Source organism: Cherax quadricarinatus, chromosome 5, assembly GCF_038502225.1.
Source record: "Cherax quadricarinatus isolate ZL_2023a chromosome 5, ASM3850222v1, whole genome shotgun sequence".
Classification (NCBI taxonomy): domain Eukaryota; kingdom Metazoa; phylum Arthropoda; class Malacostraca; order Decapoda; family Parastacidae; genus Cherax; species Cherax quadricarinatus.
Window position 1 is genome coordinate 70,621,067 of NC_091296.1, and position 21,031 is coordinate 70,642,097.

A 21,031-nucleotide genomic window follows, 5' to 3' on the forward strand; every position below is an offset into this window, starting at 1 on the left:
GATCATTCCACATTCCGACCACTTTGAGACCGAATAAATACTTCCTGACTTCCATGACTCGTCTGTATCTTTAACTTCCAGCTGTGTCCCTGAGTACCTGTTTCCCACCTTTCAAACAGCCTGTCCCTGTCTGCCTTGTCAATTCCTCTGAGTATTTTGTACATCAGTCCTCTAGGGTTGTCAGATTAAATTCCTTTAACCTCTCTTCATTGCTCATAACCCTTAGCTCAGGAACTAGTCTTGTTGCACATTTCTGCACTTTCTCCAATGGAATATGTTTTCTCAGGTGTGGGTTCCATGCAGATGCCACATGCCCTAAGATGAGCTTAACATACGTTTAATGAAGCATATGGTGCTCCTGGTTTTTATGGGTTTATTTTATATTTTTTCTGTACATCTCCTGCCAAGAAGTTATGGCACTGTGCAGATTTTGGGACTACTGTATACCTCTCCCAAGTACCTTCCAGATATATATTATACATAATGTCTCTCTACTCCACTCCTGTGAGTAAATACAGCCTCTCCTCACTTAGCAATGGAGTTCTGTTCCTAAGAGCACGTCGTTAAACGAATTCGTTACTAAGTGAGGAGTATACTATAATGGTAGTGAGTTTGTGTCAACCATCTTTGATATTGTTTTAATGTCATCTTTGCACTTTTTATAACATTTCTGGTATACTATTTTTAAATGTTTATACAGTAGTGTACTGTATATTGAAACAGAATAGAGGAAATCAGCTCTAATACACACTATTTAGGTATAAATACTGGTCAGAGAGCCCGTTGTAAGTCCAAGGCGTCAGTAAATGAGGATGTCACTAAGTGAGGAGATGCTGTATTTAGGACTTCTGAGGTATTCCCAGTAATTCAAATGCTTTACTGGCTCTATGCAGGCCATAAATGATCTCTATCTGTTTCAGCTCTGATCTCTCCTGCCCTGAATAAGCCAACACCACCAAACATTAATCCAAGTGAGACAGCACAAGCAATTTGAATGTTACTACTGGTATTACTTCCCAAGTTTTCCTGGCTTTTTGTGATGTCTGCCTTATAGTGTTCCTTAAAAGAAACATCAGCTGACATTATTACTCAGGTCCTTCACTTGTTTCTTCCTATTTGACGATTATCTTGCATTTTGTATACAATGTCTCTTTTGAGTCCTTCATTCTTTCCATATCTAAACAGTTGAATATTGTCAACATTGAATGTCATGTTATTCTCCACTGCCCACTGGAACTGTCTGCTTATATCTTCTTGCAGATAATACCAAGGATCCTTAAAGAATGTACATAAGAATTTTGCTAACTGATCTGGATTACAAACATCTGAATAAGAATAAATGTATCAGCAATTCATTTTCAGATCAACCAGCACTTCTATCAAACATGTTGACATTTTAAATGAAGTTGCAAAAATTATACCTGGAATTATTTAGAGTAAGCACTGGTAAAAGTTTTAATAAAAGACTAATTTAGAAGGCTACAAAATAAAGTGGAAATAAAAGTACAGTAGGGCCTCACTTATACAGCAGGTTAGGTTCCAGGCTACCACCAGAAAGTGGACATCGTCATAAAGCAGAACACCATTTTTTCCACTTATAAATGCCTATAAATGCCAGATAAGTTTACACTAATATATATTAAGTTAGTAATAGAACTAGGCATTAAAAATAATAAAAAGTAAAATACACACACTGTAAACTCATTACTTACCTTAAAATATTTGTAGTCTTAATGTAGGGTGAGAAGCGAGTAGTATTTATTGTAAGAAGCCAGGTGTGAGAGGTATGGTAGCCAGCCAGGCCACCCCACCTACATATAAAGATTACAAAAAAGAATAAGAAGAAAATTGTCAAAGTGGGAAGTCTGAATGTGCGTGGATGTTGTGCAAATGATAAGAAAGAGATGATTGTGGATGTTATGAATGAGAAGAAGCTGGATGTCCTGGCTTTAAGTGAAACAAAGCTGAAGGGGGTGGGAGAGTTTCAGTGGAGAGGAATAAATGGGATTAGGTCAGGGGTTTCAAATAGAGTTAGTTAGAGCTAAAGAAGGAGTAGCAATAATGTTGAAGGATAAGCTATGGCAGGAAAAGAGGGACTATAAATGTATTAATTCAAGGATTATGTGGAGTAAAATAAAGATTGGATGTGAAAAGTGGGTTATAATAAGCGTGTATGCACCTGGAGAAGAGAGAAGTGTAGAGGAGAGAGAGAGATTTTGGGAAATGTTGAGTGAATGCGTGGGGAGTTTTGAATCAAGTGAGAGAGTAATGGTGGTTGGGGATTTCAATGCTAAAGCGGGTAAAAATGTTATGGAGGGAGTAGTAGGTAAATTTGGAGTGCCAGGGGTAAATGTAAATGGGGAGCCTTTAATTGAGCTATGTGTAGAAAGAGATTTGGTAATAAGTAATACATATTTTATGAAAAAGAGGATAAATAAATATACAAGGTATGATGTAGCACGTAATGAAAGTAGTTTATTAGATTATGTATTGGTGGATAAAAGGTTGATGGGTAGGCTCCAGGATGTACATGTTTATAGAGGGGCAACTGATATATCAGATCATTATTTAGTTGTAGCTACAGTTAGAGTAAGAGGTAGATGGGAAAAGAGGAAGGTGGCAACAACAAGTAAGAGGGAGGTGAAAGTGTATAAACTAAGGGAGGAGGAAGTTCGGGTGAGATATAAGCGACTATTGGCAGAAAGGTGGGCTAGTGCAAAGATGAGTAGTGGGGGGTTGAAGAGGGTTGGCATAGTTTTAAAAATGCAGTATTAGAATGTGGGGCAGAAGTTTGTGGTTATAGGAGGGTGGGGGCAGGAGGAAAGAGGAGTGATTGGTGGAATGATGAAGTAAAGGGTGTGATAAAAGAGAAAAAGGTAGCTTATGAGAGGTTTTTACAAAGCAGAAGTATTATAAGAAGAGCAGAGTATATGGAGAGTAAAAGAAAGGTAAAGAGTGGTGAGAGAATGCAAAAGGAGAGCAGATGATAGAGTGGGAGAGGCACTGTCAAGAAATTTTAATGAAAATAAGAAAAAATTTTGGAGTGAGTTAAATAAGTTAAGAAAGCCTAGGGAAAGTATGGATATGTCAGTTAAAAACAGTAGGGGAGTTAGTAGATGGGGAGATGGAGGTATTAGGTAGATAGCGAGAATATTTTGAGGAACTTTTAAATGTTAAGGAAGAAACAGAGGCAGTAATTTCATGCACTGGTCAGGGAGGTATACCATCTTTTAGGAGTGAAGAAGAGCAGAATGTAAGTGTGGGGGAGGTACATGAGGCTTTACGTAAAATGAAAGGGGGTAAAGCAGCTGGAACTGATGGGATCATGACAGAAATGTTAAAAGCAGGGGGGGATATAGTGTTGGAGTGGTTGGTACTTTTGTTTAATAAATGTATGAAAGAGGGGAAGGTACCTAGGGATTGGCAGAGAGCATGTATAGTCCCTTTATATAAAGGGAAAGGGGACAAAAGAGAGTGTAAAAATTATAGAGGAATAAGTTTACTGAGTATACCAGGAAAAGTGTACGGTAGGGTTATAATTGAAAGAATTAGAGGTAAAACAGAATGTAGGATTGCGGATGAGCAAGGAGGTTTCAGAGTAGGTAGGGGATGTGTAGATCAAGTGTTTACATTGAAGCATATATGTGAACAGTATTTAGATAAAGGTAGGGAAGTTTTTATTGCATTTATGGATTTAGAAAAGGCATATGATAGAGTGGATAGAGGAGCAATGTGGCAGATGTTGCAAGTATATGGAATAGGTGGTAAGTTATTAAATGCTGTAAAGTTTTTATGAGGATAGTGAGGCTCAGGTTAGGGTGTGTAGAAGAGAGGGAGACTACTTCCCAGTAAAAGTAGGTCTTAGACAGGGATGTGTAATGTCACCATGGTTGTTTAAAATATTTATAGATGGGGTTGTAAAGGAAGTAAATGCTAGGGTGTTCGGGAGAGGGGTGGGATTAAATTTTGGGGAATCAAATTCAAAATGGGAATTGACACAGTTACTTTTTGCTGATGATACTGTGCTTATGGGAGATTCTAAAGAAAAATTGCAAAGGTTAGTGGATGAGTTTGGGAATGTGTGTAAAGGTAGAAAGTTGAAAGTGAATATAGAAAAGAGTAAGGTGATGAGAGTGTCAAATGATTTAGATAAAGAAAAATCGGATATCAAATTGGGGAGGAGGAGTATGGAAGAAGTGAATGTTTTCAGATACTTGGGAGTTGACGTGTCGGCGGATGGATTTATGAAGGATGAGGTTAATCATAGAATTGATGAGGGAAAAACGGTGAGTGGTGCGTTGAGGTATATGTGGAGTCAAAAAAACGTTATCTATGGAGGCAAAGAAGGGAATGTATGAAAGTATAGTAGTACCAACACTCTTATATGGGTGCGAAGCTTGGGTGGTAAATGCAGCAGCGAGGAGACAGTTGGAGGCAGTGGAGATGTCCTGTTTAAGGGCAATGTGTGGTGTAAATATTATGCAGAAAATTCGGAGTGTGGAAATTAGGAAAAGGTGTGGAGTTAATAAAAGTATTAGTCAGAGGGCAGAAGAGGGGTTGTTGAGGTGGTTTGGTCATTTAGAGAGAATGGATCAAAGTAGAATGACATGGAAAGCATATAAATCTATAGGGGAAGGAAGGCGGGGTAGGGGTCGTCCTCGAAAGGGTTGGAGAGAGGGGGTAAAGGATGTTTTGTGGGTAAGGGGCTTGGACTTCCAGCAAGCGTGCGTGAGCGTGTTAGATAGGAGTGAATGGAGACGAATGGTACTTGGGACATGACGATCTGTTGGAGTGTGAGCAGGGTAATATTTAGTGAAGGGATTCAGGGAAACCGGTTATTTTCATATAGTCGGACTTGAGTCCTGGAAATGGGAAGTACAATGCCTGCACTTTAAAGGAGGGGTTTGGGATATTGGAAGTTTGGAGGGATATGTTGTGTATCTTTATATGTGTATGCTTCTAAACTGTTGTATTCTGAGCACCTCTGCAAAAACAGTGATAATGTGCGAGTGTGGTGAAAGTGTTGAATGATGATGAAAGTATTTTCTTTTTGGGGATTTTCTTTCTTTTTTGGGTCACCCTGCCTCGGTGGGAAACGGCCGACTTGTTGAAAAAAAAAAAAAAAATTCAAAGTGCTCCAGAGCGATAAAATGCACATACAGTATGCTCATTACCTTAAAATATTTGTAGTCTTAACCCTTAAACTGGCCAGACGTAGATCTACGTCACTCACATAACGCTCCGAATATTTTGAAAAAAATAAATAAATAAATAAATAAAAATTTAAATGAAGAGCACATTTTTATAAATGGCCCTAAAAAAGTTTTAGGGCCAGTACTTACAGAGACATAAGCCCATGAAGTTGTTGCTAAATGATGAGGTGTCGGCAACATGGAGCACTGCCGCTTGCAGGAACAATAAACATTTATTGTTTTTTTTCCAATTCTTTTCTATTTTTTGTTTACATGTTATGATAATGTCTTGTTGCAGATCTTTTGATTTCATAGCCAATTCTTGTTGAGACACAAATGTTTGGTACTGAATTAGTAATCATACCGTCACAAACACACATGTTCACACTGATAGATGAATTTGTACACCTGGTTCAATCATATACTACTGTTTACATATATATACAAGGTATTTACAGGTCCTATTTATGTTTCTAGAAGTCTACCACTGTAAGATACTCCAAGAAGCATGGATTCATATAGAGTGCCACCCTACATTGCTGACATATGAATCGTGTGTCTTTTCGTACTTGGGGTTGCTGTGTAGCGTAAGCACACACACAACACTTTCTGAGAGTACTTCTTCTTTGGAGATGCTATTGGTATCAGGCAGTGACAATTAGGGATTATTCGGTTAGGCACTTCCCCCTCTGGTTGTGGGGGTGACAGGTCACTGTGGAGTGGCAGGTATAGGTATGGTTCCATACTTTTTCTCCATCTGCTTGATGACATTGAGGGCAAATTTCACATATCGTTGTTGCTTCCGTTTTTATTTCATACATATTGAAGGCATTGAGCACTGCAATGTCCACAAGGTGGAAAAACACTTTTATATACCACTTGTAACTCCTACGCACACAGTCAACAAACCCTATCATCATGTCACACTTGTCGACTAGTCATGTACCGTTCGTAAAGTCAACGACAGCACCTGGCTTTACAATAGGTTCATTGTTGTTCTTGCTCAATCTGTCTGTACCATCTCATTTCTGCGGATGGTTGACAGCAACGTCACGTCCCGTTTGTTATGCCACGTCAGTGCCATGATGTCATTGGTATGAAACGCTTGCACTACACTTCCTCCAGTGAACCCTGGCATGTGTTTTCTACATCTCACTGTTGCACATATCAATATTGTTCACACATAGGAAATCAGCAAGCATAGGGCTTGTATACCAGTTGTCTGTGAACAATGTATGACCCTTGCCAAGGTATGGATGCATCATCTTGCGAACAACCCTAGAAATGCCCAACATGCCCCTGGCATCAAGTGTTTTTTCCTGTGTAGATAATGGCATCTAACACAAGACCAGTCTCACAGTCACACAACAAAGATATTTATACCAAAGCGATTACGTTTGCGTGGTATATATTGTTTGACTGACAGTCGTCCCTCGAACAGAATTATGGACTCGTCAACAACAATGTTCTTGAATGGATAAAAGTAGGCACTGAATTTTTGCTTCAAATACAAACAATTCCCTGATTTTGTATAGGGGGTCATTTCGGTTTGGCGTATTTCTGTCCGAGAAGTACAACATTCATAGGAACAGAGTGAATCTGCTGCAGGGAAGGAGGTCATGGAAGTGGTGATGAAGTGGTCTGTAGACCAGTACTGTGCTATATTGTTCTTATACGTGTGTGGTATATGCATGGCAGTGCCAAGGAATGAATACATTTCAGCCACAGTTGTATCTTTCCACCTGCACAGTCGTGACGATTCTGAAACATCTATGTGGTCCATTGTATACCGGTAGTACATGTTGGCCTGGGTAACAATCAGGTTCATTATTGGCTCGACAAAGTATAGATGAAAACAGTAACTCTGTAGACTCATTTGTGATGAGTGTGTGGCATGTGAATGTGACTGACCTGACTAGGTCAAGGCATTGGTTTAAGCTGGTGGGAGAATTGGACCTGCCTCACATGGGCCGGTAGGCATGCTGCAGTGTTCCTTCTTATGTTCTTATGCCAGTTCCACTGGCATCAAAATTGAAAGGATGTGGCATGGTGTATTTTCTGTCCAGTTCCATTTGCGGTCACATGGTGCAGGGTGGACCTGTGGCATAGGGCGTAGGGGAACAGGAGGAGGAACAGAAGTGGAGGCAGCACATGGTTGAGAGGGTGCTGGGTGGTACTTTGTCTGTCCACCCACCGCGCCACAAGGTCCAGTGCCACCCACCTCCTCTTCCTCCATCCCAGCATATTCACCTTCATGATCACTATCAGTGGCTGGGGTTTTGGATCATGACCTGCCAAGACCCTTGCAGCCGACTGCATATGGCACACTGCCTGAACATAGGTGCCGCCGCCTAAAAGTTTCACTGGGGAATAATGATAATCACTTTCACTCGACAAATCCTCTATGAGCATAAAATTGACTTCATCATCGTCACTTATATCACTCCACTATTGTCAATACCATAATGCATGGAAAATGATAATTTCCTCTTGCGGAGTTGCCTTTGGGTGGTAACACTAGCAACCCCAGAGTTGCTGGGCTGAGGGTCTGGTATGGCCACACTGGCCACCCCAGAGGTGATGGGCTGAGGGTCATCTGGGGGTGCCATCAATAGTTTCACTAATTCCTTGATCATTAGTGGCCATATTGGTGTCAAATCCACTAGTTAATACGACGAGGCCTAAGTGAATCACGGGGGTTTGCCTTGATGTTGACCCAAGATGGAGCTGAAACTAACTGGTGCTACCACGCGGTACCCCAGCATCCCCAGTTTTATTTTTCATACTGCACACACTGAGTGCGCAGACCCATTCTCTCATGTCTAGGCGACTCGGGCCTATCGCTCCAAATTTGAAGGAATGAAAAATAAAATGTAGCTCTACGTTCGGAGTGCTACACATGCAAACACATCTACTATTAGACAGTTTAAGGGTTAATGAGGGGTGAGAGGCAAGTATATGAAGTAAAACAAACAAGAGAGAACAAGTAAATGAGAGAGGAGAGAGACACGCAGTATGTAAACAAGCAGATGAAGGTGTCTAGTTCTGGTTCATCTACACCTAACATCCCATATTTTTGTTAATTTATTCTACTGTGGGGTGTATTTATCATGTTTATATGTTACGTAGTAGGTTTATATTATAATTTTGAAAAAAATATCATAGATGGATTAATGAAAATGTTTATATTACCGTAATATACAATATTTAATGCACCTCAGTGATTATTATTGCTTATTATTATATTATAATTATTAATATGGTGTCCTCAAGACTAATAACACACTCTTAGTGATTTTAATGTGTACCTGTATGCCAGCACAGTGTGTAAGTTTATTTAGGTCCAGGTACACATGATGGTGAAAGTGTTGAACGATGACACAAGTTTTTTCGTTCTTTTTTGGGTCACCCTGCCTCAGTGGGAAATGGCCAACAGGTTAAAAAAAAAATAAAAAAGGTACACAAGTATAATTATCAGAGTATATATAAAACATGAAACAAATTTAACCCTTTCAGGGTCGAGAGGCCCTCTCCTAGACTCATTCTCAGGGTCAAAAATTTTGCAGAAAAAAAACAAAAATTTTCTTCTTATGAAATGACAAGAGAATCTTTTCCCAATCATAATGACACCAAAAGTATGAAATTTGATGGAAAACTTACAGAATTATGCTCTCGCGAAGTTAGCGTCTCAAAGATGTTTACGCATCTGCGATTTCGCCCACTTTGAGCCCTATTTTTGGCCAATTTCTGTGTACTAGTCGACAAAACTCATATTTATTGCGTTAGAACTCCATTTTTTCTATTGAATGAGTACAAGAAACCTACCATTTACCGATTTCAACTATCCAATGAAGTGGTTAGAAATTGGCAATTTTGCCAATTTCACACAAATTTCAGAAGATGCAGATTTCTAAATAGGGTCCAGAATAAACAATGCAGACATTCCTGGCACTAAAATAACAAGTTCTCTGTTTGTTAGTCACATCTCCAGGACTCTTACATTTCTTTTGCCTTCCACTTTGAATTTTTATTCTCACAAAAAATAAAAGATTTACCGTTATGCAAACTACTGCATTAATGTAGAAATGGTATAAATAATATCAGCGCACTTGTGGAAGAATATTAGACTCACCAGTTGACATGTATTGGATGCTTGGCATGATTTGTTTACTCTTGAACTTTGGTAAAAATCGAACATTTCTGTTAATTTGACCTCAATTTCAAGGTGCACGTACTTTTCACTGTGGAACCAATCAAAATCATCTCAATTTCTGTAATATGTCTTCCATTCTATAAAATGAGACCAGGAAAACTTGAATACAACCATAAATACCATACGAAAATACAGTGCAAAGTCGCCGTTTTAATCCAAAAACACGGTCAAAGTTTTTATTTCTCATTACACACTGTGTGCTGCAGGATTTTTTTTATGATGCGCACACTGACCACATAGACCCATTCTTTCATATGTAGGCCTACCAGCCTTCTCTCGCTAGATCTGAAGGCGCTAGAATTTAGGGGTTCTAGTACATCAATAACCCTGGTGCGTAAGCCGTACTAGTACGTCAGAAATCCTGAAAGGGTTAAAACACTTGAAATTCTGGAAAGTTTCCAGACATAATGGAGAGACGCAGTGCTCACGGAGAATGTAAACAAACTGGGTGGGGCACGGTGACCATATTAGAAAGTCAGGTGAAGGGGGGAAGCCGTACAGCAAGTTTTGGCCATAATTTGAAATGTCTGTATTAGTGGAATGCCGTAAAGCGGGGGCCCTACTGTATCTCAAACCATGAGAAATTTTAATACAAATAAAAACTATGAGAGGAAAAAAGTGTCCTCAAAGAGGTAGTTATCAGTGGGGTAGGCACAAAAAAAAGGAAGTAGACTCAGAAATTTGTACAACTAACTAGCCAAAGTGATAAAGACTAAAATATATGAATATTTGTGCAGATCATACAGAAATTCTGTGTAGAATAGAAATGCTTAATACTGTATATATATATAACAATAAAAGATAGAAAGCACTAAAAATTTCAAATTAATGAAAAAGAAATTATGTAGTTAAGACAATACAATATACTTTATAAATAGTGCTAAATGGCTGAAATGAACTTCAAAAAAATAAATAAATACTGTACACATACATATTCACAGACAAATACACATTAGAAGGAAAGGGAAACATTACCCTAGATAATTATTAAAATAATATGTATTATTTCACGTGATATATATTTCAGTAAGGGGGAAAAAAAAAAAAAAAAATTCTGGACCTAGGATGCATTACATATAATAAGAAAGGCAATGTTGACATTTTTCACATCTTTTGCATACTAATATTGATAGAACCTTGGAAATTTAAAACATTTATCACACTCACCTTGCTCTAGTTCTGAATTTTTGAGAAAAAGGAGTAATCTTCACAGCAAATGGCATGGTGCATGTTCCTAGGACATTCACAATCCTAAAATTTTTAAACTTAACAGTGTAGCCTAACTTTTGGATAGCCCTTGCAATACGTCTCGCTGCGACTTTTGCTTGGAGCTCCGAAGTGGATCCTTAAAAGGAAATATGCCAATTATTACTGTGCATAAGCACTCTCAGATAGATCACATTGTCTCTCAGTGACAAAGCCTTCAAATGAAAAATTACAGTAAAAGCATGCTGCTGCCACCACAAAAACACAACTGCAATAATTTTAAAGATATGTAAGAGAAACCAAAGTTTCTAACAGTTTATCCTCAAGTCCCTCAGTTTTATGAAGGCATAAAGTTTTATGAAGGCTCAAGTTTTACCTAGACACGTAACTAGTGGTTAGCAAACATTTCCACCAAATGCTGAAATGTACCATTCTACACCACAGAAATGGTAGCTACAAACATCAGCATATGTTCAACATGGCTGAAAGAATTACTACTTTTGTAGTTTACTTTACTTTGCCTGGTGATACTGCACCATGGCTGAGTTAGGTAACTCTCTGCTTACATAGATTTCTCCTCTCATGACTAGGTATGAAGTACAGTATTCAGTTTTAATGGATTACAGATATGACAGCTATACCACTGGTGGAATACAGAGATGAAAGTGATTTCCCATGGATGCTACTGAAGAAAAGGCCACAGCTGTGCATCAGCTGTTCATTGGAGGCATAACACAACCAGCATTGTTTAGAGGCTTTCAGTATATTTCTTTCAATTACAAGAGACTATGAAGTATAACTATGGCAATATTTGGAGTCATAAGCCTGGAAGTTTTTACCCTATTTCTCAGCTAATAAAATATAACCAAGAATGACTGGTCATGGAGAACAAAAAGTCAATACTGTGACTGGCACAATACACAAATAAGCCACACTGAGTGTGAGACTTTGTAAATGGGCAAAGTTGCAGCGAAATGCTGTCGTAAGCTCCTCTCTTCTGTGTGTAGGTTGTGTGTGTAATGACTGATCATGGTTATTACAAAAAAAGTTATTTTTAAAGATGGTAGTTTTACTCATTTTGTAATAAAGAGTTCAGGATACATATTTTTTTTTTTTTTTTTTTTTTAAAAAAGTCGGCCGTCTCCCACCGAGGCAGGGTGACCCAAAAAAAAAAGAAAGAAAATCCCCAAAAAGAAAATACTTTCATCATCATTCAACACTTTCACCACACTCACACATTATCACTGCTTTTGCAGAGGTGCTCAGAATACAACAGTTTAGAAGCATATATGTATAGAGATACACAACATATCCCTCCAAACTGCCAATATCCCAAACCCCTCCTTTAAAGTGCAGGCATTGTACTTCCCATTTCCAGGACTCAAGTCCGACTATATGAAAATAACCGGTTTCCCTGAATCCCTTCACTAAATATTACCCTGCTCACACTCCAACAGATCGTCAGGTCCCAAGTATCATTCGTCTCCATTCACTCCTATCTAACACGCTCACGCACGCTTGCTGGAAGTCCAAGCCCCTCACCCACAAAACCTCCTTTACCCCCTCTTTCCAACCCTTTCGAGGACGACCCCTACCCCTCTTTCCTTCCCCTATAGATTTATATGCTTTCCATGTCATTCTACTTTGATCCATTCTCTCTAAATGACCAAACCACCTCAACAACCCCTCTTCTGCCCTCTGACTAATGCTTTTATTAACTCCACACCTTCTCCTAATTTCCACACTCCGAATTTTCTGCATAATATTTACACCACACATTGCCCTTAGACAGGACATCTCCACTGCCTCCAACCGTCTCCTCGCTGCTGCATTTACCACCCAAGCTTCACATCCATATAAGAGTGTTGGTACTACTATACTTTCATACATTCCCTTCTTTGCCTCCATAGATAACGTTTTTTGACTCCACATATACCTCAACGCACCACTCACCTTTTTTCCCTCATCAATTCTATGATTAACCTCATCCTTCATAAATCCATCCGCCGACACGTCAACTCCCAAGTATCTGAAAACATTCACTTCTTCCATACATATATACATATATACACATTAAAATCAATTAATCTTTAATATAATATAAAAATCAATCTTTGGTCTAGAGGTATTTGAACTAATAAACATCTGATAATATATACAGGTTACAATAATAAATTATAATTAGCATTTTACTAAAATAATAAATAATAATTCGTGACCCTACACAGGGTAAAAACACTCCTGTGTCACTATATATATCTATGCTAAAATAATAAATTAAGTAACATTTACAATAATAAATTAGTCAACTCTGTCTCACGACACCTTAATGACGCTCCGTGTCTCTCACGACACTTATCCGTGGTGTGTTGTGACGCTCCCTCTCAACTGTGTCACTTGACACCCTTTCTTCCGTGTAATGATGCTCCTGCTCAACCGTGTCCACTAGACACCCTTTTCTGTGTGTCACACGACACTCCTACTCTCCGTGTCACACGACACCCTTTTCTCTGTCATACACAATAACTCTACTGTGTCACTCTTGACACCCTTGTCTCTGCGTCGCACACTATCACCCACAGCGTCCCTCGAGGCCAGTCACATGATACTATTCAATGTACACTACAACCTGACCATCTTCAGTGTCACACAACACCCTTTTCTTCTCAGTGTTCCACTACGGTCCTGTAGCATATCTCAGTGTTCCACTCCATCATACTTCCCTAAGTGTCACACTATGGTCCTAGCCCAGTTCAGTGTAACACTCCAACCTTTTCTTCATGTAATGTCCCACTAAAACAGCATCAGATGACTCCAGCCCACAGTTGACCAGCATAGGCGGTGAGTCCGCAGACATCACCAGTAGTCCTGTAAATACTCTCCAAGGCCAGTTGATACACTGCAAGTAGGTTCGGTTAATCCTGTTTGCAGAACACCATGCTGCAAGCTCACTGAATGCGGCTGTCAAGTAACCGAGGCCAACAGACTCAGTGAGCTGCGGTGAGCGCTTCCGCTAACGCCAGTAGAATACTCTCTACTGCCAGTAGATGTGTACGATTACGTGTTCAGGTACCTACTGCTTAGATGCGTACCGTGAGGTGTTCAGGTACATAATGCTCTAAGGCCGGCTCAGCAGTCCCCACAATGGGTTTGATGACGTACCCAGTGCTACTGCTGGCCGGCAGGTTAACCATTTAACCACTAGTTTGGTAGGGGGCCGCAACAATGGTTTAGACTGTCCAAATAATTAAAGCAGACCTAGTAAAAACCCATTAAACAGCCTGAAAAAAGATGTTGGGCCCTCTACCCTTCCTTAAGGAAAAAAATAAGCCATGCTGGTGAGGGATTCGTTTGTAAAAACCTGCATTTGTAGTCATAGTGGGGCCTATGCTAACTTCTCTATGGTGTATAGAGATATATTTAGTTGGATGAACCTTATTAAAGCCAGCTGGCTAAGTGGTAAACTCACTGGTGTGAGTTTTAGGACTTGCTTTCCATGGATTCAAACCCCATGCATTCCGCAATTTGTGAATTTGTCTTAAATTTTTTCTTTTGTTGGTATCTTTGAACCAACCAAAAATTCAACTGTCTGCAGCTAGGGATGAGCTATACTCATACTGCTAAACTGTAATAAGAAACTTCAAAATGTACTCTCTCTAACTGACATTGTCACATACAGCAAATGTACATATATCACACACAGTATACAGAATTACTGCTAAAAATGAGGCAGAGCAAAGAAAAAGCAATGCAAGAAAAACCAATGCTCTTATATGGGTGTAAAGCACGAGTAGAGAATGTTGCAACAAGGAGAAGGCTGGAGGCAGTGGAGATGTCGTGTCTGAAGGCAATGTGTGGTGTGATTATAATGTAGAGAATTTGTAGTTTGCAAATTAGGAGGAGGTGCAGGATTACCAAAACTATTATCCAGAGGGCTGAGAAGGGGTTGCTGAGGTGGTTCAGACATACTATAGAGAGGATGGAACAAAATAGAATGACTTCGATAGTGTATAAATCTGTAGTGGAAGGAAGGCAGGGTAGAGGTCGGCCTAGGAGAGGTTGGAGGGAGGGGGTAAAGGTTTTGTGTGCAAAGGGCTTGGACTTCCAGCAAGCATGTGTGAGTGTGTTAAATAAGAGAGAATGGAAAGAAATGGTTTTTAGGACCTGACATGCTGTCAGAGTGTGAGCAGGGAAATATTTATGAAGGGAGTCAGGGAAATCAGCAGGCCGGACTCAAGGCCTGGAGATGGGAAGTACAGTGCCTGCACTCTGAAGGAGGGGTGTTAATGCTGCAGTTTTATAACTGTAGTGTAAGTGCATCTCTGGCAAGACAGTGATGGAGTGAATGATGGTGAAAGTTTCTTTTACAGGCCACCCTACCTTGGTGGAAAATGGCCAATGTATTAACAAAAAAATTAATAAAACAGTAAATGAGCCATATTTAGCACCCTCATGTTAAGTCCCGAGTTAGGCAAGGTTAGAAGGTACAGTAGGTCCTCGAATAATGTCATTTCGTTGTAATGTTGAGAAAAAAAAAAACCTTCCAGGCTGGGGCCACTGTCTGTAAAGTATAAGATAATAATACAAATGCGTGACAATAAACGATGCAGTACGAAAGCACTCGGTGAACCATCCACATTTGTTATTGTTTGTTTTTGAACTGCTTGGTGGTAGGAAATAAATGACAAAAAAATTTCATTTCTAAATAAAAACAGCACCAGCATTCAAAGCTGCCAAAGATTGTACGATTCTCCTACTTGATGATAATGCTTCAGGAGATGTGAAACTCAAGCCACTGGTTGTTTATCATTTTGAGATGCCAACAGCTATGAAAGGCTACTCTAAACCTCATCTTCTTGTTATCTGGTGGTCAAATAAAAAGGGGTGGATCACCAGAATAGTGTTCCAAGAATGGTTTACTTACTGCCTTCTGTATATAACTTTGCTAGGCTGAGGCACTGATTACTTTCTCTTTTATAGTCTTTCATTATGTTCATATATTGTATTGATAGTCACTTGATGGCTAAACATTTCTACCAAGCCATCAAAGAATACTGTCGAGCTAAGAACCTTGAAAAAGCTCTGCTTCTTCCAGATAATGCTCCAGGTCACTCACCTAACCTGGATGACTTCACAGATAATGTTCAAGTAACTTTTCTGCCTCCAAACACAACCAGCTTGATTCAACCTATGAATCAGGGCATTACAGCAACATTCAAAGCCTACTATTTACAGCTCACCTTTAAACAAATGATTAAACTGTTAGATGGTGAAGCTGAACCCACTGAAGGGAATTTTGGTGTGGTTACCATATCATGAATACTACTGACAATTTGGCAGAGGGATGACAGGGAGTGAAAACAACCATAGCTAATCTTTTCTGGATAAAATCTATTCAGAATGCATTGCAGACTTTCCAGGGTTTGAGCAGCCATTACAAAAAAGTTCATCAGGAGATTGTTGGGCTGGCACACCAGGCTGGATTTAATGAAATGAATGAAGATGTAGTGGAGTTACTTGAATCATATGATGAGGAATTATCTAACGAGGACCTCATGGAGACAGAACAACGTGCTGAAGAGGATAACAATGAGACCGAGGATGCAGAACTACTATGAATCTTAACAACTAAAGATCTGTCTGAGGCTTGCCAGTTGTTAGATAGAGCTATGGCCATTTTCAGTTGTTAGATAGAGCTATGGCCATTTCCACAAAAAGAGAAGTTCAGAAGCAAACAGGATAACGAGTGAATACAACTGCTACAGGGGACTGCTCAAACAGAAGAAAAAACCTGCACAACAACAAACCTTGGACATGTTTTTTTAAAAACCCAGCTAATCAAGAAGTTGGAGCAGTTGCAACACCAGCAATACCACCACCATCAACATGATCGAAACCCAGACTCACCTTTACCCATCACCAATGATGAGGATTAAGCCAGCCTCCCTCCCCATACCACCCACCACCACTACAACTGTTGTCACTCAATGATTCACCAAAAACTGAGTAAATAATTACAGGAGGGCCCCACTTATACAGAAGGTTAGGTTCTTGGCTTCTGCTGTAAAGTAAAAATGGCTGTAAAGTGAAATATAGCCTTTTTTCACTTTCAAATGCATATAAAAACCTGAGAACATGTTTACAATATCCTATATTAAGTGAGTAATAGTGCTAGGCCTAAAATATGCATATACAGTACACACATTACTTACCTTAAAATATTTTTGTACTTAGATTATAGTGAGTGTAAATATATTTATTGTAAGAAGCCTGAATAAATGAAGAATGGCTATAATTGGAAACTGATGTATTAGCAAAACACTAAAGCAGGGCCCTACTGTATCTTACTTGTTTTTATTAATCTTTGTTCAATGTATGTATACCTCACATCTATGTCAATGTTTAATATTAGATGAGTTTTGGGTCAATATTTAGCAGTGTGGTGATATTTTTGTGACCAGAAATATGCCAAAGAAACTTAACTCTTGCTTACATCAATCAGCCTATGGAAAATTGTTTTTTTTTTTGTGTGTGTGTGTGTAGTTTCACAAAGCTGCAGTTTCCAAGAACTTAGTGACAACATTAAGTGAAGACTTACTGTACTGGCATTAAAAGTGAAGTCATTAAAATATGATATAATATACTGCATTTCATAATTTTTGGTTATTCCTTTATAATTTTAACTTGCTGTTGTTTGCAGATACTTTATTGTATTACCTTGTTTTCAATTTGAACCTTTCTTCTGCACCTAGTCTTTCCCCAGTAAACTGCTAGGAAAACCCTTCATAATACTTGCAATATCACTGAGCCACAAATACATGTACTACTAGGTTATTATAGTAAAGGATCTAAAGTTAGAATTGAGTTGTAGGCATCTACTGTACTTGTGATGACCAAGGAAACAAAACGAGGATGAGAAACTAAGTTGATTCATCCACTAGTGCCACTGTGCACATGAAGTGAGAGGTAAATGATGGTAATGTAAAAATTAAAATGCATTATGCTAAAAAATATTAAGATTAGCTCATGCAGCTATAATTACTAAAACATGTCTTAATAACCAATTTTCAAAACGCTGGTACAGTAAAAGCAGAGAAATGAGAGTGACTTAAAACAAAACATGAAGTTGCACTTCAGGACATTACACTACATAAAATGTTATCAGTATAGTGAAAAAAAAACTTGTAGATATGGCCTTACCTGTACAGGTTATCTTTCCAGATGACCATATAGACGCAGTTGTGGGTGGCCTGCGTATCTTCATTGTGACCATCTGCATGGTAAAAATAATGTAAGTTTTCTGCCTCCCTACTTCTCAAATATTGCATATGCCATCCTACCTCCACATATTGCATATGCCATCCTACCTCCACATATTGCATATGCCATCCTACCTCCCCACATTGCATATACCATCCTACCTCCCCATATTGCATATACCATCCTACCTCCCCATATTGCATATGCCATCCTACCTCCCCACATTGCATATACCATCCTACCTCCCCATATTGCATATGCCATCCTACCTCCCCACATTGCATATACCATCCTACCTCCCCACATTGCATATGCCATCCTACCTCCCCACATTGCATATGCCATCCTACCTCCCCACATTGCAAATGCCATCCTACCTCGCCATATTGCATATACCATCCTACCTCCCCACATTGCATATGCCATCCTACCTCCCCACATTGCATATACCATCCTACCTCCCCACATTGCATATGCCATCCTACCTCCCCACATTGCATATACCATCCTACCTCCCCACATTGCATATGCCATCCTACCTCCCCACATTGCATATGCCATCCTACCTCCCCACATTGCATATACCATCCTACCTCCCCACATTGCATATGCCATCCTACCTCCCCACATTGCATATGCCATCCTACCTCCCCACATTGCATATGCCATCCTACCTCCCCATATTGCATATGCCATCCTACCTCCCCACATTGCATATACCATCCTACCTCCATCCTCCCCACATTGCATATCCCATCCTACCTCCCCACATTGCATATGCCATCCTACCTCCCCACATTGCATATGCCATCCTACCTCGCCACATTGCATATACCATCCTACCTCCCCACATTGCATATGCCATCCTACCTCCCCACATTGCATATACCATCCTACCTCCCCACATTGCATATGCCATCCTACCTCCCCACATTGCATATACCATCCTACCTCCCCACATTGCATATGCCATCCTATCTCCCCACATTGCATATGCCATCCTATCTCCCCACATTGCATATGCCATCCTACCTCTCCACACTGCATATGCCATCCTACCTCCCCACATTGCATATGCCATCCTACCTCCCCACATTGCATATACCATCCTACCTCCCCACATTGCATATGCCATCCTACCTCCCCACATTGCATATGCCATCCTACCTCCCCACATTGCATATGCCATCCTACCTCCCCATATTGCATATGCCATCCTACCTCCCCACATTGCATATACCATCCTACCTCCCCACATTGCATATGCCATCCTACCTCCCCACATTGCATATGCCATCCTACCTCCCCACATTGCATATGCCATCCTACCTCCCCACATTGCATATGCCATCCTACCTCCCCACATTGCATATGCCATCCTACCTCCCAACATTGCATATACCATCCTACCTCCCCACATTGCATATGCCATCCTACCTCCCCATATTGCATATGCCATCCTACCTCCTCACATTGCATATGCCATCCTACCTCCCCATATTGCATATACCATCCTACCTCCCCACATTGCATATGCCATCCTACCTCCCCATATTGCATATACCGTCCTACCTCCACACATTGCATATGCCATCCTACCTCCACACATTGCATATGCCATCCTACCTCCACACATTGCATATGCCATCCTACCTCCCCATATTGCATATACCATCCTACCTCCCCACATTGCATATGCCATCCTACCTCCCCACACTGCATATGCCATCCTACCTCCACACATTGCATATGCCATCCTACCTCCCCACACTGCATATGCCATTCTACCTCCCCACACTGCATATGCCATTCTACCTCACCACACTGCATATGCCATTCTACCTCACCATATTGCATATGCCATCCTACCTCACCATATTGCATATGCAATCCTACCTCCCCATATTGCATATGCCATCCTACCTCCACATATTGCATATGCCATCCTACCTCCCCATATTGCATATGCCATCCTACCTCCCCATATTGCATATGCCATCCTACCTCCCCATATTGCATATGTCATCCTACCTCCCCATATTGCATATGCCATCCTACCTCCCCATATTGCATATGCCATCCTACCTCCCCATATTGCATACGCCATTCTACCTCCCCATACTGCATATTCCATCCTACCTCTCCATACTGCATATGCCATTCTACCTCACCATATTGCATATGCCATCCTACCTCACCATATTGCATATGCCATCCTACCTCCCCATATTGCATATGCCATCCTACCTCCACATATTGCATATGCCATCCTACCTCCCCATATTGCATATGCCATCCTACCTCCCCATATTGCATATGCCATCCTACCTCCCCATACTGCATATGCCATCCTACCTCCCCATACCGCATATGCCATCCTACCTCCCCATACCGCATACGCCATCCTACCTCCCCATATTGCATATGCCATCCTACCTCCCCATACTGCATATGCCACCCTACCTCCCCATACTGCATATGCCATCCTACCTCCCCATACTGCATATGCCATCCTACCTCCCCAAACTGCATATGCTATCCTACCTCCCCAAACTGAACATGCCATGCTATTTCCCAAACTGAACATGCCATGCTACTTCCCAAACTGAATATGCCATGCTACTTCCCAAACTGAACATGCAATGCTACTTCCCAAACTAAACATGCCATGCTACGTCCCAAACTGAACATGCCATGCTACTTCCCAAACTAAACATGCCATGCTACTTCCCAAACTGAACATGCCATGCTACGTCCAAAACTGAACATGGCATGCTACTTCCCAAACTGAACATGCCATGCTACGTCCCAAACTGAACATGCCATGCTACGTCCCAAACTGAACATGCCATGCTACGTCCCAAACTGAACATGCCATGCTAAGTCCCAAACTGAACATGCCATGCTACTTCCTAAACTAAACATGCCATGCTACTTCCCAAACTGAACATGCCACGCTACTTCCCAAACTAAACATGCCATGCTACATCCAAAACTGAACATGCCATGCTACTTCCTCATACTGAACATGCCATCCTATTTCATACTGCACATGTCACATACTGAACATAACTTCCAATGTATGGTACAGTACACAAAGTGGCCCATACTCCATCTTACAAGTACTGTATACTAATCTCTATTACTTAATTGTTTTTGC

At 40.3% G+C, this 21,031-nt stretch overlaps 1 protein-coding gene across 1 annotated transcript in view; it reads right to left on the reverse strand.

Moving 5' to 3' along the window:
* The window catches only part of LOC128684983 (TATA box-binding protein-like 1), a 58,876-nt gene that overhangs the window by 24,409 nt on the left and 13,436 nt on the right, over window positions 1-21,031 (reverse strand). The window contains exons 4-5 of the mRNA XM_070103886.1: window positions 17,812-17,884; window positions 10,573-10,750 (exon numbers count right to left, since the gene is read on the reverse strand). Of these exons, the coding sequence (XP_069959987.1) occupies window positions 10,573-10,750; window positions 17,812-17,884 (251 nt within the window). The remainder of the gene's footprint in view (window positions 1-10,572; window positions 10,751-17,811; window positions 17,885-21,031) is intronic.